The 25,411-nt window shown below is 49.7% G+C and overlaps 1 protein-coding gene across 2 annotated transcripts; it reads right to left on the reverse strand.

Annotated features, from left to right (window-relative positions):
- Positions 1 to 928: 928 nt before the first annotated feature.
- LOC114581778 (C-Jun-amino-terminal kinase-interacting protein 4-like) lies at positions 929 to 25,411 on the reverse strand. 2 transcript variants are annotated; one of them, XM_028702346.2, is made up of 27 exons: positions 24,441 to 25,411; positions 21,907 to 22,027; positions 19,441 to 19,511; positions 19,250 to 19,338; positions 18,048 to 18,135; positions 17,780 to 17,888; positions 17,146 to 17,233; positions 16,504 to 16,610; positions 16,253 to 16,304; positions 15,157 to 15,309; positions 13,686 to 13,734; positions 13,368 to 13,498; positions 12,048 to 12,101; positions 11,280 to 11,447; positions 10,424 to 10,541; positions 9,648 to 9,731; positions 8,837 to 8,890; positions 7,245 to 7,395; positions 6,147 to 6,297; positions 5,220 to 5,300; positions 4,740 to 4,807; positions 4,501 to 4,649; positions 3,791 to 3,962; positions 2,872 to 2,982; positions 2,630 to 2,749; positions 2,205 to 2,321; positions 929 to 2,069 (listed from the first exon to the last, which is right to left on the reverse strand). In XM_028702346.2, exons 1-27 carry the CDS (start codon positions 24,738 to 24,740, stop codon positions 1,969 to 1,971), a joined length of 3,057 nt encoding a protein of 1,018 aa, XP_028558179.2. In that variant the 5' UTR covers positions 24,741 to 25,411; the 3' UTR covers positions 929 to 1,968. The 2 variants fall into 2 exon arrangements, with proteins under 2 accessions (XP_028558179.2, XP_028558178.2); XM_028702345.2 differs by having other exon boundaries at positions 13,368 to 13,501; positions 24,441 to 25,410.

Below are 25,411 nucleotides of genomic sequence, written 5' to 3' on the forward strand. Positions count from 1 at the left end.
AGCTGTCCAACAGGGGCCAGGCTGCTCAATTGTTGTCAGGCAGCTGAATGAATAGTAAAAGGGGACAGGGTCAAACATGGGCATAGGCAGGAATTATGGTGGGGGGGGGGGCAGGATTTATGGTGGGGGGCAGAAGCAAGCTTATTGCAACATGGTTAGTTTTTTTATTTATTTACTTGATTCAGGGGGGAAGATGCTCCCTGCCTCCCCCCTTGGCTACGCCCATGGGATCAAAATGTAGCAGAGCGAGACCAGAAAGTGTGATAGTTGTGCGTCCTGCTTTCTCCCTTTAGCAGCTCAACAGAAGGCAGCACCATAGAAGTGTATAAAATTATGTGCAGAAAGTGGACAGGGAAAAGTTCTGCTCTCTCTCTAGTATGAGATCCACACCACACATTTAAAGCACACCCAGTGCACATTTAAAGCCCACGACGGCTCCCCCAAAGAATCATGGGAACTGTAGCTGAAAACCCATTTGCTGCGACTAAGCGTGAAAGAATGGTTTTCCCCAGTGGCAAAGAGCAGCAGTGAGGATAGCCCCCACAGTGAGCACATCTAGTTCTCAAAAACTCCTCCAGTCGGTGATGCCTTGTCAGTGCTTAATGGCGGTAGTTGCGATTATCGCAACACTCCCGTTTCTCTGTAGGACTCGCCTGCTAAGAGGCATGCTGGTTTTATCAGTGTCAATGTCCATGCCCTTTGCTGGTTCTACTATGTGAGTTGGGTTTCTGGTCATCCCGTAGGAAGGAAAGCCCTCATTTTAGTAATGTCTGAACATCTATTGAGAAAGGAGCAGATACACAGACAAAAAGGTGTGAGAGAGAGTAGGACGTCATTTACAACAGATGGGGAACTTGTGGTGGGAGAAGCCAGCAAATCCAGTTCGTGTGCAAACAAGAGGATGACCTGATGACAATGATGATGATAGTAATAATAATAATTAAAGCTTTATTAGAAACCAACCCACAGAAATAGACCCTGAGGCCGCCGGAGACCCTCACCCTTGGGTGAGACAGACAAACAAGGAACAGCAACCCTGAGAAACTTAACAGTGAGCTGTGTGTCCCGGCCGGCCCTAGCATCACTCCAAAACTGCAGCCAGGATCTGGTCAGTTCAATAGCACCGGGAATCAATCCAATCAATATTCCGCTTCCAGATCAAAGGCAGCACAGCAGGGAGAGGGCTCCCCCTTCAGGCCTCTCTGAGTAGTGCTGCCTCACAGCCTTCAACAAATCCATGTCTGTAGTTCAAGATTTCCCATGTCTTCTCCTCATGTCTCAACCCGTAGAATCAAAAGTGCATCAAAGAATCACACGTGAAAGGAGGACGGGATGGTGGTGGTGGTTGTAGCTCCAATGCTCTTGGATGCTGCTCCTTTTCCAGATAAACCCAGGAGTCCTGGTTCTTGGCCTTGTGCGCTCTAACTCACCATATCTGCTTCGTTTATTCCCAACTGGTAACAGAGGCCTCTTCCCTTCTACATGACCCAGGTAGCTGCATTCTGGCTCCCAACCATCTGGCCACTAAGAGGGAAGTTGCTGGTGCTGTATAACCCAGGGAGGCATGAACATAGCAGGATTCGACAGGGGCGTAGTCCGTATCAGAGCAGGTTGACTTACTGCAAAGCAGCACAGTGCTCCAGTTCCTTAGCAGTGGAAGTGCTTATTTAGAAAGGGGTTGGGGGCAAGGAACCACCCGTTGCAGATCCCCTCAATGTGCAGATTCACAAAAAACAGATCCTGGCATCCAGATGGCTTCTGCTATAATCCTTGGCCTGAGAACATTGCAAAAAGTCATTGCCCCAACCCTCAGACACCAGAGGGTTAAACACGTGGGGAAAGAGGGCAGGAGAGTGAGATGGGAAGCCCACAACCACCAGCGTCTTATCTGTCCACGGTGCAATTCCCTCCTAGGCTGGAGCTGTGCCACACCACCCTGAAGTAGTGACTGTGCCCATCACCAGAGCCTCAGGCCTGCACCTGCCAGACAATGAGGTGGCTTCGCTCAGCTCGGCGTAAGCGTGGGTTCGGGAGGAGCAGGTCGCCGTAGCGGTCGTCGGTGTCATCGCCTGGGTAAGGAGGAAAAAAACAGAGGGCCAAAAGGAATCAGAGAAGACATTGTACCTGGTGCTGGGATAATGGGGCTGGATGCCCTTATCCTGTTCCCATGTCATTCCCTCCCACCTGTAAAGTGAGATGCTTACCTATCCGGAAGTTGATATACCCCTCCCCTCCACTTAGCACCAAGCTGCATGGTTTGCTTGATGCCTCTTGGCTGTGCGATTCCTTGGTGCTCTCAGAAGAGGATGGGTTCATACACCCTAAAGTAAGAAAAAACAGACAGAGCTGAAGTTTGCATTTATACATCCACCATTCTCCTCTTGTGGACAGCGATAGTCTGGCTACAGTGATCCTTGCTCCAGTAACATCCCATTTGGACTACTGTAAGTTCCTTGGGGTGAGGACTTGTCCTCTAGTACTCTACTAACTGCACATCATCAGCATTATCTAAAGAATGGTGGCAGCAGCAGTAGCTTTGGATTCCATGCTCTTAAGTTCTTTTAAGCCACTGAATTCTATTTCCCCCAAAAAACCAAGGAATGGGCATCGATTCCTCCGTGCTGGTTACCTGGGACTGAGACAAAGAAGCGAACAGCATCGCGGTGCGCGTGGTAGCTGATCTGGGCTTGCTCCAGAGCACAGTAAGGGATGCCAGTGGGAGAAGACATTTCCGAGCTCCCAGCAAATTCTATGAGAAACCAAGAGAGAAAATTCACAGAAATAGCCACCAGGGAGCTCTGCTATGTATACACTTGCAACTGAACTTGCTCTCCCTCTCCCTCTCTCTCTCACCCACACACAGGTGCTCACCTGAGATGAAGGGCAGGGAAATGATGGTGCCGCCAGAGGTGCCAACCCACAGCCGTTTCCCAAAAGCGCCAAGTGCTGAGATGTTCATGGCTAAACTAAGACTGTTCGGCCCTGGAGAGTGAGGAGGAAAAAGAGGAGGAATTTTCCATTAAACAGGCAAGAGATTCCAAAACTAGGGTACCCGGATCCTAGAATCATATCAGAGAATCGCAGAATTGGAAGGGACCCCAAGGGTCATCTAGTCCAACCCCCTGCAATGCAGGGATCTCAACTAAGGCAGATGGCCATCTGATCTCCCATGAAGGAGAGCCCAGCTGCCCCATTTGCTGAGCCACTGCACTGACAGTGGCAGCTTCACAGTGAGGCTCCCCCAAAGCCCAGGGCTGGCCATTGGCTCCTCCCAGGCAGGAAGAAGATATGAGGCCTTCCTGTTCCAAGGTCTGCCTGCACTCTGGCCTGTTTCTGTATCCTTGGTTATTCTTTGACGCTGACTTCTGGCTTGCTTTTGTCACTTGCACACAACTACTGTGGTGGGAGTGCACTGGAACCGGAGTAAATGGTAAAATAGACACAGCCTTCCTCTTTGGTCCCCCTTGGGACTAATGGCTGGTTCCCAGCTCCTGACTCACCTCAGACTACTGCCCAGGACCCAGCCCAGATACTGATGCACAGGAGGAAGCAGCAGGATGCCCCTCTCAGGCCTGAGAGCCCTCTATTAAAAGCTTCCTGCCCTCAGAAAACCCTCCTGTCCTGGACGTTCTTCCTGTAGCCTGCTTCTTTACTCTTCTGTGCCAAGGCTTGTTTGTTGCTAATCCAAAAGCTTTGCCTTGCCAAATCCTTCCCAGATACTGCACTGTCCCCCCATTCTGCTCAGAGTCCCACCCAAAGCCCCCAAGTCATGGCGGCCGTTGACACTCACCAAGCATGCGGCTGACGTAGGGCCCCAGCTCCACTTCCTGCAGCGGCTGGCCAGTCTCGGCATGGAGGAGGCGCAGGGTGGACTCCAGTCGAACCGAGACCCAGATGCCGTTGCCAGCGGCTGCCATGTGCCGCACTTGGCTTTCAGGGTGCGAAGTCACCTCAAAGTACCTCTGGGGGGAGGAGGAGGAGGAGAAAGTGGGTTGCAACAGGCAGCCTGGATTCAAGACCCTGTCCCCAGACCCACATCCACAACATTAAATCTAGATCTGGATCTCAACACTTCTCCAAGTTGTGCCAGCTAGCAGTTGTTCCTCAGGATCTACCTATTTCAATAGGAATGGCCAAAATTCCAGACGTTTGTAATGCGTTGGTACTTTTGCCTGACAGGCTTGTTCTTACACCCCAATTAATTTCACAGTTTTATCTGTCTTATGTTTCAATTCTTTGTTCAGTTTCTTTTTTCCCACTCTGTAGAGTTTATATGTTTTTGCTTCTTGCATTTGTCCTAAAACCCAATAAAAACAATTAAAAAAAAGAGAACAGCTAAAATGAATTAACCGGCTAGTTCTTGTAGCAATACCGTTCTAACACTGATACACAGAATGATCCTGGCAATTTCAAACTACCGTTTTTACACCATAAAACCAGCCATGCAAGTCTCCGTGGGTTTCAGCCACCGCCTCAAGCTGCAATTAGGGGCACACTCACCTGGATGCGAGCAGTGCGAGGATCCAGCACATAAATTCTGTTCCCATATCCACACCACAGCCGGTCAAGCACGGGGATGGCACAACGAATGGAGCGCCGTGGCCGCCCCAAGTCAAGCAGGCGTGGGGAGCGCAGGTCCCAGTTCCGGACTGAGGAAGACAGGGATTAGGTGAAACCGAGGACCTGAGCTGTGGGGAAGGCAGGGCAGGGCAGGGAGGAATGAAAGGAGCAGGATGTACCTGTGTCTCGGTGGAAAATGGCCAGAGATCCATCCCCTAGAGCAGCTGCTACACGGCCCTGGGTGTGGCTGAGACAAAAACAGCAGAGTAAGGCCCCATCTGCACTGCACTACATCATACCGCTTTAAACAGACATGGCTTCCCCCAAAGAATCTTGGGAAGTGTAGCTTGTTGAGGATGCTGAGAGTTGTTAGGAGACGGCCTATTCCCCTCACAGACCTTCACAGTTCCCAGAGTGGTTGAACAGTCAGTCCCAGGGAACTCTGGGAACTTTAGCTTCCTCTCAGCACCCTTAAGCTTAGGGGCTTTTGGGGGGGGGAACCATGGCTGCTTACAGCAATGTGACATTACTTTAGCATAGATGGGGACCTAAAACTAAGTTGCAACAGCACCAGCATGGGAAGGCAGGCAACATCCACGAGGGGTAGGCAGTGGAGCTCCGCAGCATCCAGAAAGAGTGATGGAAGTCTGCATACTCACACAATACAGTGGACGGCATCCTTCAGCTGCACTTTGCCCTGGCAGCGGCGCCAGTCCGTCTCGGCAGAGTGAATATAGATGCTGGGGGGGGGGGGAGATGCAGTCAGCCTCCAAAGGTGACACCACCTGAGCCCTCCTGATGACCAGCCCAACCCCCAGCACAGCTCCAGGCCTGCTCCCCCATCCCTCCCTGAAAAGACCTACAGTGGCTCCCAGTACGTTTCCGAGCACAATTCAAAGTGTTGGTGTTGACCTTTAAAGCCCTAAACGGCCTCGGCCCAGTATACCTGAAGAAGTGCCGAGGGCCTTCTGGCGGTTCCCTCACTGCGAGAAGCAAAGCTACAGGGAACCAGGCAGAGGGCCTTCTCGGTAGTGTCGCCTGCCCTGTAGAACACCCTCCCATCAGATGTCAAAGAGATAAAACAACTACCTGACGTTTAGAAAACATCTGAAGGCAGCCCTGTTCAGGGAAGTTTTTAGTGTGTGACATTTTGATGTATTTTTAATCTTTGTTGGAAACTGCCCAGAGTGGCTGGGGAAACCCAGCCAGATGGGCGGGGTACAAATAAATTATTAATTAATTATTATTATTATTATTATTATTATTATTATTATTAACTGTTCTCATCAGCCACCAGTATTTCGGTTCCAGCTGTCGCATCTCCTGAGGATGCTGGGCATGCTCAGTGTAAATAAACCTGGCAGAAGCCCATGGGATTGTCAAATATGGCAGCCGAAGCGATGGTGGCAGCAGCAGCAGCAACAAAAGGGCAGGATGCTGGTCCTGGTGGTTGGAGTTGGTGGGAGCAGGAAGAGGCAGAGGTTGGCCACAGAAGCTCGACGAATCTGTTGGCAATCCATTCAGGAACGGGCGTTTACGCCCACCTCCCATTTCTTCCCCGTTCAACCCTGCTGGGTGTCAATTACCAGCCCTCCTGGGTGCCAAACCACACGGTGGGCTCTGTGCCAACTGCCTCCATCTCCAGCACTTCATCCTCGCTGTCGGATCCAGGCGCCAGGGGGTCTTCGAGGATCTCTGGCTCTCGCTCAGGACTCTCGCCACCAGGCACAGCGAGGCCTATGGAGGAGGAACAGAGAAGGCAAAGTGGCCTTCCTCAGGGAGCACAGAAACAGCTGGAGTCCCTGCTTAGGAATCCTACAAGGCAGGGCCGGGGAGAACCTTTTCGGCACAGCAGGTGAAATCTTTATCTAGCTGCACATAGGCCTATCAACCTGCCAATCATCTGGAGTGATAATGAGGAGTCCTGCCCAGCTTTCAAAGTTGGCCTGTAGGATTGTGGGGAGATACTAACCAATGAAGCTGAACCAAGCAGGACTGAAGTCTCCACTCATCAGCTGTTGAGTGAGAGGTTGCTTAAACCCTGGTATCCCTCATCCCTTTGGGGAACCGTTGGGTGCAGACAATACAGGATTGAGCCCTGCCCACACCCATCAGCTGATGTCGCCCACCCATCGTAGTGATATCAGTTGATTGAGAGATGGATGTGGTTTTGGAAAAATGGCATCGTGAGCCAAATGGGATCTCCTGGAAGGGCAAGTTTTCCCCTCCACTAGGCCAAAGTTTTCCCACCCATGCTATAAAATCTCAATGGACACACAACTTCAGTCCAAAATCTATGGTGCTTGCAGTCTAAAATATGTATAGTTGGGAAAGTTTTGTGTACTTGGAAGCTTGGCTACAGCTAGGAATAATAGGATGAAGTCAAGGGCCAAGTGGAAAAGGTGTGTTTTGAGATGCGGTAGAAGGAAGAAAGAGCGGTGGCACCAGGTGCAAATCTCAAGGAGGGAGCTCCACATGTAGGAGCAGCAGGAGAGACAGAGAGTCAATGCCAGGGCTGGGTTGCGAGGGTATCAGGAGCCATGAAACAAGACAGCAATGAGGACCAGAAGGCAGAACCAAAGCACAGGACTAAAGAACAAGCCAATCGGCCTAAGAGCCTAAGTGTGCATGTGTGTGTATTAAGAGACAGTATAAAATGATAGATTCTCCTTCCTTGCACTGACCAGGCACGCATGCGATGGAGAGGACGTGAACTCCAGGCAGCACAAAATGTTCCAGGAGCTGGTTTGGGTTCTGGGCATCAAACAGAGTCACTTCGCTTGCAGAGTGGGTCCCTGAGGCCACCCACAGCCGAGAGCAGTGATGAGAGGTGCCCTGGAAGAGAAAGAACCAGAGGGATCAGCAAGACATTGTGGGCCTTGACCAGCCTCCCTTCCTTTTATGCTGCCGTGTGTGTGTGAGTGCACACACACACACACACACACACACACACACACACACACAAAACATGCCCTTGACAATCCCTAAACTTCAGCCTTTATACCTGTTTTGTCACTTCAGCTGACAAACACCCACATGCGTAGGTTTTCCAGGCAGCCAGGCAAGGACATTTACACAACCTGGGGAAGTGTGTCTCCTTCCTCCCCACCCCCCTCCCATCCTGTGTTCAAGTTCTCCATGCACGGCAGCAGGTTAAGGATGTCGGTGGGCAAGGAATGTTTCTGGACTTAAATCTGAAGGGGCATCTTAGAACAGCTGAGTTAAGAACCCCAAACTGCAACCACGGCTTTTTTGCCAATATATAAATTACAAAAACAGAACAAAACAAGCCATGAACAAAACATGAAATAAATTAAAAACAGCATCAGAACAAAAACAAACTCCTGAGAAAAGTCAGAGGAAAAACCACTAACTTACTGAAGGGGATACACATCATTTCTCATGTGTTACCAGTGCTGGATATCTGTTCTAGTCACTACTTCTTTCTTGCTAATGGTTCCCTGCCCCTCTAAATGCATTAATGCAATAATCCCAGCCCATTATCATCAACTTGCTGCTATAAAAATGTGCCTATTTAGTATATATTTAAGCTTCAATGATCACCGACTGTAATTCTTGAATGGCAATCTATATACTTGCCACTTAACACATCTGATGAAGTGGCCTCGAGTCCACAAAAGCTCATGTCATAATAAATTTGTTAGTCTTTAAAATGCTAAAAGACTCTTGCTGCAGGAGACAAACATCTCTCTGAACTGAAAAAAGGTAAAAAGGTAAAGGACCTCCAACAGTTAAGTCCAGTTGCAGATGACTCTGGGGTTGCGGCGCTCATCTCGCTTTACAGGCTGAGGGAGCCAGCGTTTGTCCACAGACAGTTTTTCTGGGTCATGTGGCCAGCATAACTAAGCCACTTCTGGCGCAACGGAGCACCAAAACCAGAGCATGGAAATGCCATTTAACTTCCTGCCGGAGGGGTAACTATTTATCTACTTGCATTGGTATGCTTTCGAACTGCTAGGTTGGCAGGAGCTGGGACTGAGCAACGGGAGCTCACTCTGTCACAGGGATTCGAACCGCCGACCTTCTGATGGGCAAGCCCAAGAGGCTCAGTGGTTTAGACCACATTGCCACCCACGTCCTGCTGTCTGAACTGAAGGTCAACCTAAATGAGCAGTTTTCACTTCACACACACCAAAACAACACCCCCCCAAAAAAAACCTCAAAAGGGAAGCTTAAGTGAGAATTCTGAAGCAAGAGTAAAACCAATAATGATGATGGTGAGGATGATGATGGAGATGATGATGATGATACTTACGGTTTCTGCTTCTTCCTGAGTCTCAGTGCCAACTGATGCTGCAGCACACCAGAGCTACAATGAGAGAGAGGCAGGCACGACATTGAGATCTGCTGGCCCCTGGTAAACGGAGTCGCTTTCCATACAAGAATGACACCCCACCCTTCCCAATTGCAGCCAGAAACCTTTGCCAGAGGAACTGCAAATGTGCCACTTTAATAAGCCTTAAGCTTTTTCTGAGCCCGCCACTGTACTTGCCCACACAGGAACTGCCCAGAGTCTCTGCAGGGCTTGGTCTCCTTCCACTCACCCTTCAGAGGGCCTGATAACTCAGCTGATGCCAACGCCACTGGATCACGTGAATCGCTCCCAAAGCAGACATGCAGCTGAGTGGCCTGTCCTCAGAGGAGGCTGCCTGCTACCTCTCTGGACGAGTCCCTGCTCTGAACTCAGTCACTCTTACTCCTACACCTACACAAACGAACCCCCTTTTAGCACTTTACAGCAGGAAAACCACACCATTTCCCTCAGATTTCAATTCAGTGGTGCAGTGGTTAGAGCGCCACTGGGAGACCAGGGTTCAAATCCCCACTCAACCACATGAAATCTACTGGGTGACCTTGGGCCAGTCACTGTCCCTCAGCCATAAACTACCTTGCAGGGTGTCGTAAGGATAAAATGGGGGGGCAGGTGGAGAAGCATGTATGTCACCTTCAGCTTCTTGGAAGAAAGGTGGGATACAAATGCAATAATAGTAATAATAACAACAAGTCAGGGGGAGGGGGAAAACATCCCTAGCTATTCAGCATTTGGAAACGCACTGCTTTGTTACCTTTGTATTGGGGTCCTTCTGGTCTAGCATCCGTAATTGTGCGAGCACAGGTACGTCGGCGGCCCCTGAAAGGGGATCAGAGCCCTGCAGAGAAAAGGTGGCTGGATTTTAATGTGTGGAGACTCGCTGCAAGAGTGGCCAGTTCAAAACTAAGGTCAGATCCCATGACTGGGATGGAACAAGGCAAATGTATAGTCTAAAGCACCACGCTGTTGGGTGACTCAATATGGTCGAATTCAGTGGGCCCCACTTCCTAGGTGGAATTTGTTTATTTGCTATATGCCAAAAATGGTTTCTAAGCAGTTCACAACTATGAAAATCAGTGAGTGAATTGAAATACCCAACAACAGATCCATTGGGGGCAGTAAAACATCCTTAATAAAAAATATACAATAAAAACAAATGAACAATCGAAAGCCTAACAATGAAAAAACAGTTCAAGCAATAACATCAGGAGTTCAGTTCTGCAAAATGCTTGCCCAAACAGGTGTGTCTTCAGGAGCCGGCAGGATGCCAATGCTGATGGCGATTGTTATTTTTTAATTTTAGACCATCATTCCATTGTCAAATGCAGGAAAATTGTTGCACACTGTCTGGTATGATAAAACACACACACACACACACACACACACACACACACACACAAAATGCTGCATCTACATTTTTCCTGCCCTGGTTTAAAAAGACAGTACTTGAGGACCTACCCCTTGACATGGGATTTCCATAGGGTCAGGTACCTGGATATGAGACCTTGCTGCCCCTGCTAGAATGCTCACCTGGAGCGCAGGCGGCTGGCTCCACCCATGGATCTGCGCCCGACCATGCTCCTGCCAGATGTGGGAGCGGATCTCACGGTACAGCTCTCTCCGCTTCTGCTGAGGGGAGGTGTCGGCTCTGCAGATATAAAAGCCAGATATAGTAGGGGGCAGCAGAGAGCTTCCAGTGACAACCCTGCGTCCAGTTACAACCAGGGGAAATGCTTTGGTTTCAGCTGGATTTACCCAGATGGGCCTGCATGCAATTGTTGCCCAAAGTGGACTTTTGCCAGAGACCCTGAAGAGCTGCTGCTGGCCTCTGCTGGGCTGGATGGATCCAATTAGCAGCCCGACTCCGTATAAAGCCTCTTCATTTTATGTAGAGTGAGTCCACAAGGCACACTCTGAAAGCAGAAGGCTCCAGGGTTCAAAGCCAGGGCGTCTCCAGTTAATAAAAGGGATCTAAGGTATTGGGGTTGGGCAACAACTCTGCCCAAGACACTGGAGGGTTGTTGCCAGTCAGAGCAGACCGGGCATGAGAACCCTTTGGCCCTGCTGAACTACAACTCCCATCAGGCCCGGTATGTATGGCCGATGGCCAGGGGTGATAATTGCTGTAGCTTGGCAACATCTGGAGGGCCAAAGGGTTCCCCATGCTCGGAGGAGACAATACTGAGCTGGATGAACCAATGGTCTAACCTGGCATCAGGGAGCTGCTGTCAGCCTGTGCTGGACTAGATGGATCCACTAGCAGCCCAACTCCATATAAAGGGAGCAGCAGGTCCCCAAGAGGTGCCGATGATGGGATTGCAAAATCAGCTTATGCACACTCTGGCTCCTACCTCTCCCCCTGCCAAGCAACTGCCACACAACTTACTCATTCGGTGAGGTAGCTCGTGGGATGTATCTCAAGGCTGGAGACAGCTGTCCTCCATTCCTTCCCAATTCATTGCGGCCGCTGGGGCTGGACCGGGCCCTCCCGGGTGGCAGCGGGGATGCAGGAGCCCTCTCTGGGGAGTCCGAGGGGCTAAATAAGCGATCGAAACTGCAGGAGGAAAATACAATGGGTTCAGGGGAAATGAGGAGGGAATGGCAGGGGGCACAAATCAAAATTCGACAGAAAAAAGTGGGGTTTGCACCAAGAATGATGGAACTGTGATCTGTCGGAACCAGACTAAAAGGAGCCCACAGATTGTTTGCCTGCTGAGTTCAGTTTGACTTTGGTCCAAGGCAGAGCCATTGCTATGAATGGCAAGGAAGGTTCTCTCACAAGGACATAATGAGAGCTCTGATGGATCAGGTCAGTGGCGCATCTAGTTCAGCACCCTATTCTCACAATGGCCGATTGGATGTCTATGGGAAGCCTGCAAGCAGGAGTTAAGTGCAACAGCCACTCTCCCCACTAGTGATTCACAGCAACTGCCTCTGACAGTGGTGACAGAACACAGCCATTATGCCCACCATCTCCACTAGACTCCACTAGGCATTGCTCCCTTGCACGCTTTCAAACTAATCCATGCAGCCATAACGTCTTGCTAAGAGAGAAAGAAATTTCTCAGGATGCTAAGTTGTATGCCCAATATCAAATGTCAAGGCAGAGTATGCACAGCTGCAGCTTCAGGGGCAGATCTTAGATGGCACCTACATTTTCCAGAAAGAGGATTTTTTCATCTGAACAGCTTGTTCCTCCCGCGAAGCCCTGAGAAGAGAGAAACAATTGCTTTAAGACTGCCACCATGGAGTGACTCCCTCCATTAGCCATTAGTTCAAGGCTGGAACAAGGGGAAACAAGCAACCCAAACCATTTGCACAACTGGCTCCCTGGTCCTCTGTTAATACTCAGGGCAGTACTTCATTTGCTACACCTAAGAGCCATTTGCCTTCTCTTGTCTGAGTGACAAACTTGTGTTTTGAGTCTATAATCCTCTGTTTAAATCTCACCTCTCCATAGTGTATTTCTATAAGCCAATTCTCTCCCGGCCTCCATTCTGACCCACTTCCCTCCCGCCCAGTTTGTACTATGGGAAAATAATTATTGGCTGGGCAGCCACAGTGTGATTGATTGCCCTGAGCAGCTTCAAGGATTGGGATAAGGAACCTCTGGCCCTCTGAACACAGGTGGATCACAGCTCCCATCATCTCTGAGCTTCGGGCTGATGGGAGCTAGAGTTCAACAACATATGGAGGAACACAGATTCCCCATTCCTGGTTCCTAGGGAATGGAATGAGCAGGTTGCCTGCAGTTGCTGGTTTCTCCAGAGAGGGAAAAGACTCTGCTAGCAGTAGTGGGGTGGGGCTTAATGAATAATATGGAGTCATTCGTGATGCTGCTGAGTCTCCTAATTCCCTGTCTCACAACACAAGACTCCGTGACTCGTCCTCACCTCCAGGGCTTTTTTTTAAAGCTGGAACTCACAGGAACTGAGTTCCGGCACCTCTCAGGTGGGTGCCATTGCCATTCTAAGAGAACAAGGCAAGCGTTCATGGTGAGTTCCGGCACCTCTTTTTCTAGATAAATAGCCACTGCTCACCTCCAACATTAAGGGGACCCCTCAGAAGTACTAATTCCCTTCCTTATTGCTGCACTGGCAGCAGGGAGAGAGTCCTCTCCCTTCTTCTCCAGTCCTAACTCCCTGGCAATTGGAGTGCTGTTTGGGAAGGATCGCCAGAAAGGAAGAGAAGCCTCTTGCTGCTCTGCTGCTAGAGCGAAGCAAGGAGGGTTGGGGGAGGGATTTTGACTTCCCATCATGCCCCTGGTACCACATGGCAAGCTCCAACAAGGCTCACAGTCACTGAGCTGCTTTCAGACAATTCAAAAAGAAAATGGCTCAGCAGGGCAAATCCAACCTCATGTCAAACTGAGGGAGAGGGCGGCCTGCCACACAGAGTCTTAAGTTAGGTTATGGGGTCACAGACCCATCTGCCTCCCCCCCAGCCCCAAGGCATAAACCTCGGCGCCACTGACCTTAGCAGCTCTGTGCGCCGAACAGCTTCCTGCAGCTCCATCAGCCTCTCCTTATAGAGGTTGCGCTCCATCACCACACGAGCCATCTCGGCCCGGGTGAACCGCTGAGGCCGGGACAGGCCTCCTTCAGCCTGCTGAGGAAGAGGGCAGATCCTGCCTCAAACGCACACAAATGCCACTCCCAGAATCCTGAGCCCCCCCCCATCTCGTTACAGCTCTGTAGAAGACCCTTTCCGCACCCCCATCCCTCAGCCTTCAAGGGAAAGCTTGGCCCCCTCCGGCCTGTCACAACATCCTTGCAGAAGATGCTCTGGTTACCTCCCCATCCTCACTAGAACGTCTTGATTCCTGAAACTCCTGCCGTATCCTGGAAAGAGAAAGACGAACAACTGAAATTTGGGCTCACTCGTTTATTTTTTTAAAAAATTAATTGTAGGCCAGTGTCTCAGGGAGAGTGGATTCCATCTTCCCTTCTAATAAATGGTCACGTTGTTGGTCACACATAACAACATAGGAAAAGCCTGCTGGTTCAGGCTAATGGCCCATCTAGTCCCATATCCTGTTCTCGCAGTGGCCAACTGGGTGGGAAGCTGAGCACAACAGCAATCTCCACGCACACATGGCAGTTTCCAGAAACTGGCATTCAAAAGTAGAGGCAGAGCATAGCCATTGTGGCTAGTGGTTGTTGATAGCCTTATCCTCTGACCAGCTCAATACACGCACAGCAGAACACACACACACGGGTTTCTTTTAATGCATGCCAAACAATGGTTAGGCTGCAGTAACCAACGCCTGATAGGTACACAATGATTTGTTAAGTAATTCCAATAAAGCCCTAGCACTTCTTGAGCTAAGCTGCACTTGTTCGGAGGAATAGGCTAGTGTAGAAAGATTCGGGTTTGTCTGAAGTGCTTAGGCAGAAACACACAAATCCATAGACTACCTTTATTATAGTATTATTAATCATTATTAGCAGTATTGCTATAGTTACTGTTGCTGTCAGATACGGGGCTCTTATTATTGTAGCTTACTGTAGCTACTTAACAGCAGTGTTTCTTCAGCTGTTTTTGAACTACAGTTCCCATCATCCCTGGTCCTGCTAGCTAGAGATGATGGGAGTTGTAGTCCAACAAGAGCTGAAGACCCAAGTTTGGGAACACACTGCTTCACAGCATCAGGATAAAGACACTACAATATAATCCTAAGAATACAAACAACACAGGCTGTTAAAGCATATAACACAACCTGCATGAAAAAAAAACAGGACAGTATCTTCCTACATTAGCTGTGTATTGGCATAGAGCATTTATAATGCATCTCTTAGGATTTGGCTCTCATAAGGCAGCATATAATGATTTCATAAATGATGCTTTTTGTTAGAGACCACGAGTGAGCGGCAATGTCCAGAGTGCTGGGTAGGATCAGGATCAGATCCCCACTCAGCCACAAAGTTTACTGGTTGAAATTGGACCAAAAATTCTCTCTCTCTCTCTCTCTCTCTCTCTCTCTCTCTCTCTCTCTCTCTCACACACACACACACACACACACACACACACGATCTAACCTACCTCACAAGGTTGTTGTGAGGATAAAGGGCATGTGACCTCTGAAAGAATGGCTAACTCAAAACACATTGGGATTTGTCTACATTGCCTTGGTGACTTTGCTGGGGAGGAGTTGTTCCTGTGTACTACTAATTTTGAGGTGCCCCTCTCCCTTTTTTTGCCAGGCAGTTCGTGGAATCAAGATGTCTGCCAAACACCAGGGAGGGCAGTTTACAAGGCCTTACCTGATCAGTTCCAGCTCAGCCTCCTTCAGCTGGGCTTGGCAGCGGCTCAGGGCCCCCAGTGTTCCTTCACGCTCCGCCCGTAGCGACTCGCGCTCTTCGGTGAGCTCCTCTACACGGGCGATAAGATGGCGGCGGGCTGTATCCAGAGCAGTTCTAGAGGTGGGACCATGAGGAACAGCAAGACTTCAGCCTAGGAGTGGCTGCGATGGCCCAGGAAGAGGTGGAGGGCCTGATCCAAGAAAGCAGACGGGCCAGCGGAGAGAAGCTGGCCAGGCCTCGGCCCATTTCTCTGCCTGCCAAGCACCCTTGACAAGGACCTTCCTTTCTAAGAAGCTCCAGCTCCCATCAAGATATAAAGACCCATAAACAATTCAGGACCAGGTAAATTGAGAGGTGGCTTTATCCCTTATACACCCAAGCAGGGTCACTACATTCTGCAGGACAGTTTCTCCCTCAACTTCCAAAGAGATCAGAAGCTGCCCCTATCTGTACTTTCTGGAACCAAATGAATGCATTTTTTTCATTTTCTTTTGGCAAGCTTTTCCAGTTGGATGCAAAATGTCTCTGCCTTAGGTTTCAGAAACAATACAGTGGTGCCTCGCAAGACGAAATTAATTCGTTCTGCGAGTTTTTTCGTCTTGCGAATTTTTCGTCTTCCGAAGCACGGTTTTGGAAAAGCTTCAAAAATCATCAAAGTCTTCAAAAACCTCAAAAAAGGCTACCACACCGCATGCTATGAGTTGCTCCTCAAAGTCAAGTCGCAACTGCACCCTGGGTATTAACGGTTTTAAGAAAAAGGAAACAAACTTGCAAGACGTTTTCGTCTTGCGAAGCAAGCCCATAGGGAAATTCGTCTTGCGAAGCAACTCAAAAAACGCAAAACTCTTTCGTCTTGCGAGGCATTCGTCTTGCGAGGCATTCGTCTTGCGAGGTACCACTGTACAAAACCAACACCTACCTTGAGTTGTTGGGAGCATTTTTGTACTGTTTTTATAATTATTTTCAGCTGGTTTGTAAGGCGCCTTGGCACACACGTAAAAGGAGATTCATAGTTCAAAACAAACAAACGTTATCGCTTTAGGCTGGCCGCTCTTACCGTGCCTCCTGTAGCTGAGTGTTTTCTGCCACTAGGGTTTCCAAGGCATCCCCTGAAAAGATGGTCAAGCATGGACACTGCTGAGCTACTAGGACACAGGTAGAAACCTTAACTCCCCACAGGCTGGGGAACTATGGGAGGCAGGTTTTCTGGATTAAAATTGGGGTGGGGGAGCTAGGACTCCAGGGTTCTCCAGGAAAGGAATAAGGTCCCAGCAGGACAAGGAGGGGGAAGGTGGGAGTTTCACCTACCCTGCAAATCGGCACCGCCGTCCATATCGCTGAGGAGTTCAGGACTGAGGCCCGAGACCTCGGCGAAAAGGGACACCGTGTTGCGCTCGAGGGTGTTACTCAGGGGGCTGAGAGACAGACAGACAGACAAATAGACAGACAGGAGTACCCACCCGCTCCTAACCTGGCAACAACACACACCCACATCTGACGTCACAGTAGACAGAAACCAGGGGCGGGACTTTATTTTTTTCTAAGGAGACAATGAACACAGAGAAGTCCTCCTCAGCCTCGTTTGCCATCCTACGGCTGCAGTGCTTTTGAACCGGCAGTTTCAAAGGCGGGTGTGAGGAGAAAAAGAAGTTGGCGATCTGGCTGGGAAACTCAGGGATGTGTGGCCCTTCAAAGCCGTGAGCAGGATAACTAGAAGAGCTACCTCTCCCGAAATTAAAACACCTGTGGGGAAGCGGGGAGGGAATAGATGGGAGAATGGAGGATTGGAGGACAGTGTGGGCATGCTGTGGTCGGAGGACACAGGAAGGAAGAGCCTAGCTGTTTCTTCATTCCAGTGAAGGAGCATCCATGCTCAAGCACAGACCACTCAGGCGCTGCCCACATGCGCTTTCTGCTCAGAGGCTTAATAAGTAGACACATCCCTCTTACCTGCTTGGCTGCTTTTGGTCCAGTCCCAGTTCTGGAGTGGAGCTCAGGAGATCGTCCAAGTCCAAGCGCCTCTGCAGAGTAGGAGAGGCTGACAAGAGAAGAATGTTGTGGGGGCGCAAACGCAAAGCACATTATTTTTTCTAGATTATTATCCCGTGTTTGTTAACCTCTACACAGTCCTTTCCCTACTGAAAATAATCTAGAAAAGCATTGCTCCTTTGGGCAAGGGCCTAGCTGGCATTTTGTTGTCTGCATGCAGAGAAAATTCCTGTTGTTATAAGAATAAAGAGGGTCAGGCAGGTCCCTGCCCCACAAGAGCTTAAAATCTAAATGTTGGCAGTGGTGGAAACGACTGGCAGGGGTGTGGAAGAGGCACAGCTTACAAGGAACAGAAGCCCAGTAAAAATGCAAAATATATAGCACAACTCAAGAACCGGCACGCTACTAACTCATTAGGCTGCAGCAGAGAACCTGAGGCCCAGAGGCCAAATATGGCCCACTAGTCCTCTTCACTTGGCCCTCGGGGCTTTCCCTTGGCCACACCCATACCCCCTCACTGCCCCCCCATACCCTCCTCAAGTTATTTTCCCTGGCCTAGCCACACCAAGACGAAACAGAGGCTCCCCCTTCATACCATCCTGTTCCGGCTGCCCCATTTCTTGCGCCAAGGGGAAATTGTTTCTTTCTGTGTCCCTCTGCGGAGCCTTCTCCGTGCTGGGAAGCTCTCGAAACTCTGCAGGCTTCTGAAGAGACGGGTGGGGAGAACATAAAAGGCCAATCATTCCTGGCTCCTCTTAATGCCTCTGCTTCCCCCTCCAGCCTCCCCGTCCACCACTGCTGCTGTTTGCCAAGGGCCAAGGAAGAGTTCAGGGGCTTGAGCCCCACAACACCAAGCCACTTACCCCTGGGGAATGAGGCAACTCAGGAGACCCAGGGTCCGAGGTGCTTGGGAGGAACTTTGGGGGTGCCTGGATTGGTGGAGGTTTCAACCTGAGCAGGGGGAGGAGGGAGAGAAAAATCTTTATTTTTATTTCCTTGTTACTGTACATGGCTGGCTGATTGGCTGCCCTGGAAAAGGCATGCCTGTAACCTCCTGCATCTTGCCTTCGACCCCTTCAACGTCTCCTTCTCTCAAAAGGATTCTTACTCACCTTTCTTCCCTGCCTCAACATGCAATAAAGCCCTCAATGTGGCTGCCAAAGCCAATCACCAACATTACATAGAAATTAAAAAGAAATCACTACAAAAAATGTCGGAAGATAGCCAGTAGAGTTCCATTGTTGTTAAAAGCTTGAAATGTGGGAATCTCGGAAGCTGCCTTGCAGAGCCAGAGCAGTCCATTGGTCCTTGCTTAGAAGTGCCTGCACTGACTGGCAGCAGCTCTCAGACAGGACTCTTCTTCCGTGGCATACCTAAAAATGCCGGGAACGGAACCCAGTACCTCCTCAATCAAAAATGTGCGTTTCACCAAGGCCTATGGCCAACATTCAGAAAGTATCATGTGGTACTATATCTGAGTCAGGCATTTCTGAGGAGTGAAGGAATTCTGTAACGGGGGCACCACCACTAAAAAGGCCCTCTTCTTCCAAGAAACCCATCAAACCCCTGAAGACAATTGGAGAAAGGGTTCATGTTTCTTCACCCATGGCCCCACCCCCACCCCATTTCCACCAGGTTTGCCTTGGAGCAGCTTGTCTTTGTCAACCTTTCTTCACCTTGGGGCAGGGGGAGATTAGATTTGAACCCAGCGCCACCCCAACTAACTATTCTGTCACACGCAGCCCTTGGTGGATTGCCGGTCGGTGTCCCATCCATTCCTGCCTTAATCCAGATGTGGTACTTGCAGTAGGCCCGGCTGTTGCTAGGTAACCAAAAATGACTTCTACCTTTCCTCATGAAATGAGTGAAAACAGTTTGTGGTTTGACAGCTGCTGTGGTAAGGAACAGAAGAAGTTGGAGTGCACAGCAACTGGCCATACAGCACACTCCGCAACCTCAGCAGCTTGGGCAAAAATATCATTATTGGTGGCACCGTGCCCCTAAGTGAACCCCTGACACACACAAACCCCGCTGCCACCCCACAGGCCAGCTTCCTCTTCCAAACCTTTTCGTTTCTGTAGTCAGAGATCCAGCTTGGCTTGTAGCAGCCAACGCCACCCTTTGCGATTTCAATTCCTTGTAGTTTTGCACAATCTGTAAAAGGCAGGAGACAAAATGAGATTGTGGCCTAGCTTGGCTTAAGAGTGGAGAAAAGAAAAGAGCAAATGAGGGATGGCAGCTGCAGGCTGACGGTACCTTTGTGTGGCTCTGGCTGAGAGTTGAAAGCTCCTTTAGGAGTGAAGATTTTTGTTCTTCCAGACCCGCCACTGTGAAGAGAGAGGAGGGGGGCAGGGAGGCATGGTGGTGTGATTTTGATGTACATACAAGAAACCTAAACCAGCTTTACATTTGTCTTAAGGGCATTTTCAAAATGGTGCTAAAAAATGCATCTTGTGCGCTATTTGTATTGTGTACAGCGAAAGCAGGAAAGAGAGCAGGCAGGGCCGGCTCAAGACATTTTGCTGCCTGAGGCGAAGGACAAGATGGCGTCCCCCTCCCAAATCCATGTACTGCAGCCAACTGGACTGGCAGTAGAATCAATAACAGACTAGGGGGCCCAGGAAACTCCATGAGGCAACAGAAGGGAATGGCTGGAGGCTCAAGAGGAATAACCACAGGCTGCTCCTGAGCATCTATAGCCCAAGGCAGTTTCTTCACTCTGCCTAATGGAAGGGCCAGAAAAATCCATCTTTAAATAAAGACAAATTTGCATTGAGCAGATTCTACTCAATGCAAGCTTTGCAGTGGCAAAATAGGCCAAATGAATAATAATAAGAAAAGATTCAAGCCTCATGGGTAAGAATATCCTAATGTCTTAGATTCACACAAAGAACACTGAAGCTGCAATCTGATACTTACCAGAAAATAAGTCCCTAAGTCCCAATAAATGCAACGTTGCCCACATTTTCATTTTGTGAGGGTATGGAGAATTTTGTTAGAGATACACTTTGATGGGGTATACAATTCTTTTTTTCTTTTTTAAAAGGATGAGGGGGAAATAATCCTGTCTGGATGCAAAAAATGTCAGTGTGTGTGTGAGTTTTGGGACCTTATTAACAAGCACTGAGCATAACTTTTTTGTGATGACTTGTGAATAGGTGGGCATAATTAAGCTAAAAGAGAAGCAGCCCTGATAAAGGGGATGCTGGTGGTTGTGGAATAGATCACTGGCAAGGGATATAAAATTAGCTCTTCAGTCAGCCCTGGGTGGTATGTGGTCAGGGTCTAAGAGCATCATTAAATATAACCCAGTCTAGATAATAGCAGGTCACAGAATTAGGTTGCGGACTCTGCAAAGCAACTGAGAGCTGCTGGTTGGAGGGCAAAATCCAACATGGGGTAATTATAACTAAGACCCTTTGAAAGAAATAGAACAGTGTAACCTTATGGGTGTTAGCATGGCAATATGCCCTGTGATGCTGAGGAGAGAAGATGTGGAGAAGGAATTTAACCTTTTCCTCGCCTGCTGCAGTGCTGAGAAAAATCTCTCTTTTGAAGCTGGTATTTGCAAGGGGAGGAAGTCCTCTGTTTGTGTCAATGAGAAATTCCCCTGCCTCCCACCACCAGCAAATCTCAGCTTCAGAACAGGAAATTCCCTTCCCTTCAGTGGTTCTAAAGAAAGGGATACATTCGCTCTCCAAATCTTGTCAGACTCCAAGAATTATGAGATTATTGAAACTGACATAATTTGCCATTTTATAAAACCTGCACATTAGAGTCAAAGATGCACCTAAAGTCACATATAGTTTTGTCTCAGCTTTTGCTAAAGCACCTACAAGCCCTGATCCCGTATGTGTTTACTTGGAATCAAGCCCCACTGACCTCAATGGGATTTATTCCCAAGTAACTGTGTGCAGGGCTGCAGCCTAAGACACTCAGATATTGACAGGTACTATCCCTACCTGTGAATTTGTCTAATTCCTTTTTTTTTTTTTTTAACCACCTAGGCTGGTGGCTACAGCCTCATTTGGTGGCAGGGAGTTCCATGATTTAATTATGCGTGGTGTGAAATAGTATTTCCTTCTGTCTACCCTACATCTGTTGCCCAGCGGTTTATGTGGAGCATTGCCAATCCTAATATTATGGGAGTGGAAAAAATATAACACCTCCCTCTCTTTTCTCTGCTTCTTGCATAATTTTATAATCCTCCATCATGTCCCACATTGTATTCCCCCCCCCCCCACATGAAACTAAAGAGAGCCAGACATATATGAGTGTGCGCGCACATAAACATATACTGGAAATAATTGCAATTGTGACTAACAGTTGCCCCATTTTGCAATGAGCCCAAAAGATATACGATGAGGTTGTTCTGCTCCCCGCTGCCTTACACCCCAATCTCAGCAAACTCGATAGACCAGCTTAGCCAGAACTTCCAAAAAGGAGAGTGGGAAAAAGATGGGAGGGTGCAGGATAGGGCATGCCTGTCCGTGGGAGGGGCATGGGTGGGCAGGGAAGCCATCCCGTCTGTGGGAAGATGGGGAAACAGAATTCATCCAAGGCCACACTTCGTCTGGCCTGGCTAACTGGCTTCCTCCTAGACAGAGAGATAATTTCTTAGTGTCCGTATCAAACACAGGTTCTTCAACCAATCTGCAGGGGAGAAGATTCAGCACTTCTGATTTTAAAGGCATAGGATGCGAAGGAACCCGCCCCTCTCACCCTGGTCTGCGTAGCTGCGTGCTTTCCCTTCCAGGGCACGGCTCTGGCCCTCCAGCCGGCTCACAGCCGCTGCATGTGCCTTGCGCTCCTGCTCCATCGCGTCCTCCAGCTCCATAAACCTCTGCAGGAAGAGAACCCCGAGAGTCCAGGAGATCCCAACATCCTCTCCCACCCAGTCCCAGTCCCAGCACTTTCTCCCAAACCCATAGAGGGCTGTGTAAAAGAATCCCAGGAATTGTAGTTTACCCCTTAAAGGTAAAGGGACCCCTGACCGTTAAGTTCAGTCGTGGCCGACTCTGGGGTTGTGGTGCTCATCTCGCTTTACAGGCTGAGGGAGCCGGCGTACAGCTTCGGGGTCATGTGGCCAGCATGACTAAGCCGCTTCTGGCGAACCAGAGCAGCACACGGAAACGCCGTTTACCTTCCCGCCAGAGCTGTACCTATTTATCTACTTGCACTTTGACGTTCTTTTGAACCGCTAGGTTGGCAGGAGCAGGGACCGAGCAACGGGAGCTCACCCCGTCGTGGGGATTCGAACCGCCGACCTTCTGATCGGCAAGTCCTAGGCTCTGTGGTTTAACCCACAGTGCCGCCCGCGTCCCTACAATTCCCAGCACCCTTAAGAAAGTAGTTTCCATTATTCTTTATTGGGGGGGTTGCTTTGAATGTGTGGTGTGTATATACAGCCTTGGGTCTCTTTCATCGGCAGCTTCATCGGCCCTGTGCTACCCACTCCAAGTCTCAACATGCTAAAATGGGCAGTTGAGCTCATAGAGTCGTAGAATTGTAGCGTGGGGAGGGAGCCTAAGAATCATCAGACCCCTGCAATGCACCCATTCCTTACACTCAGAATAAAATAGACGGAAGGCACAAGGATCATTTTCCTTATCAAGAAAGCTTGCAAACTGGTAATACTTTGACACTTTGCAGAGGCTAAATGGAAAGGTGGTGGTAATGTACAATCTTAACTGATGCACAAAGGATGAATAATTTCCTCCTGTTCCTTCTCCATTAGAGCATGAAAGCTCAGGGGCATCCCCTGAAACTGACGGGCCACAGGCTTAAGAAGCAGCAAAATAAGTACTTCCTGACAGCAACTATAACCAGCCCATGGAATGCCCTGCCACAAGATACTGCAATGGCAGCTCACATAAACAATGGTAAAAATATATAGAGTTTAGATGACTACATGAAGGATGGGGCCCATTGGTACCTACTGCCCGTGATACACAGAAGAACACTTTCAGTTTCATAATACAATTGCCCTTCCATTAGCGGATGCCGGGGATTAGCAACCGGGGACAGAAACTGCCCTCCTCCCCTGCTTGCAACTTGAGCCTAGATTATTACTTTCTATTTCTGTTGACTGGATGTTTCTTGGTTCCATATAACACCAAGACCTCTAGAGAAAAGTACATTCACAAGAGTGGCACCACACAGAGAGAAAATCCCTCTCCGTTGCTGCTAGTTCTGTAGCAAAAGTGCTGTCCGCTAAAAAGCACCAGCCTGGTCAAGCACGATATTGGAGAAACTAATACCAGATTTGCTAAGTGTTTAGAAGGGAGGGAATATGACCCCTGCCTTCACTCACCGTGTTTTGGCTCAGATTGGTGTGCCAGCCAAATCTGGAAGTTGCCAACCAGTGTTGCAAAACCTTTGGCCCGAGACTGTCACCCATCTCTGACCTGCGCAGCACACAGCCGAGGCTAAGGCTGCATAAAAGGTAAAGGTAAAGGTACCCCTGCCCGTACGGGCCAGTCTTGCCAGACTCTAGGGTTGTGCGCCCATCTCACTCAAGAGGCCGGGGGCCAGCGCTGTCCGGAGACACTTCCGGGTCACGTGGCCAGCGTGACAAGCTGCATCTGGCGAGCCAGCGCAGCACACGGAACGCCGTTTACCTTCCCGCCAGTAAGCGGTCCCTATTTATCTACTTGCACCCGGGGGTGCTTTCGAACTGCTAGGTTGGCAGGCGCTGGGACCGAACAACGGGAGCGCACCCCGCCGCGGGGATTCGAACTGCCGACCTTTCGATCAGCAAGCCCTAGGCTCTGAGGCTTTTACCCACAGCGCCACCTGCGTCCCAAGGCTGCATACACACCATATATTTAAAGCATCTCCCTCCCCCCCACAAAGACTCCTGGGAACTGTAGTTTACCCACCACAGAGCTACAGTTCCCAGTATTCTTAACAAACTACAGTTCCCAGTGTTTGGGGGGGGGGGCTGGAATGTGCATTAAATGTACAGTGGTACCTCAGGTTACATACGCTTCAGGTTACAGACTCCGCTAACCCAGAAATAGTGCTTCAGTTTAAGAACTTTCTTTCAGGATGAGAACAGAAATCGTGCTCTGGCGGCGCGGCGGCAGCAGGAGGCCCCATTAGCTAAAGTGGTGCTTCAGTTTAAGAACGGTTTCAGGTTAAGTACGGACCTCTGGAACGAATTAAGTATTTAACCTGAGGTACCACTGTATGAGGTGTACACAGCCTAAACAAACATTTAAAAATAGCAGTCGTAGAAAGAAAGCGATACCAACCTCCTCTGCCCGCTTGCGCCCAGATCGCTCCCGCTCATACTGCTCCAGCAGCCGCAGCCGGTCATCCCGCAAGCGTTCCAGCGCCTGGTCCCGCTCTCGCACTTGCCCACAAGCCCCTTGCAGCGACTCCAGGACAGAAACCAGTTGCGGCAGGAGTCCTGAAACCGCACCAGGCCCATGGGCCCCTACAAGCCGCTCCAGTTCCCCATACAATCCGCCGGCCATCGCAGACACCAGCTCCTCATAAGGAGCAGGGTTGGGGTCTCCAACTCCTCCAAATATCTCCTCAGGCTCATCCATCGTAACCTGCTCTAACCACTGCCCTCTCCAGCCTCCAGACACCCCAGGGGTTTCCTGGCTCCTTGATCCTCCACCTCTAACCCACCAGATCCCACCTTATTAAGCACAAAATCTCTTGCCCCACTTTCGGCTCCCTGATCCCAGAACCCAGAAGTCCAGCCACTGTTCTAAGCTACTACTGGTACTACTCAGCGCTCTCTCTGAGCAACCAGGACCCCTGATTCTTCCTGTCCCTGAATTTTCTACAGAGTACACAGGATTATCTAACCCCCCCCAAATCTATCCACCCAGTTACACCCTAACTCCCTTCCCAGTCCCTTCCAGTACCAGGCACATGCACGCATATACAACCCCCTTGCTATAGCCACTAGGCAGCACTCCCCTTACACCCTGTCTCAATATGCCCATTTCCCTCTGCCAGGACTTTGACTTCCAGGCTCTGCGCTCTAACCACTAGGATCCACACTGCCTAGAAACCCAGGAGTCCTGCCTCTCCCTCCCACCCCTGTACCGAGGGATCGCGGGGGGATCTCTCGATTCCTGCCTCGAGTTTTGGGCAACCCTTCCTTACGCTTCCCCACCCCGCGCACAGGGAACCTCGAATCCTCCGCCCGGCGCCGTCGACAGCTGCGATCCTAACTTCATGTCACTTTCCAAGAGGGAAGAGAGGC

This window comes from Podarcis muralis, chromosome 13 (genome assembly GCF_964188315.1).
Source record: "Podarcis muralis chromosome 13, rPodMur119.hap1.1, whole genome shotgun sequence".
Lineage (NCBI taxonomy): Eukaryota > Metazoa > Chordata > Lepidosauria > Squamata > Lacertidae > Podarcis > Podarcis muralis.

What these genes read in the sequence shown, in the direction of transcription:
- LOC114581778 (XM_028702345.2), bottom strand. Translation starts at nt 24,740, where the DNA reads ATGGATGAGCCTGAGGAGATATTTGGAGGAGTTGGAGACCCCAACCCT. An exon ending in CTGACTACAGAAACGAAAAG is followed by an intron (nt 18,136 to 19,249) that starts GTTTGGAAGAGG and finishes CCCCCTGCTCAG; the next exon opens with GTTGAAACCTCCACCAATCC. An exon ending in ACTCAGCTACAGGAGGCACG is followed by an intron (nt 15,310 to 16,252) that starts GTAAGAGCGGCC and finishes TCCCACCTCTAG; the next exon opens with AACTGCTCTGGATACAGCCC.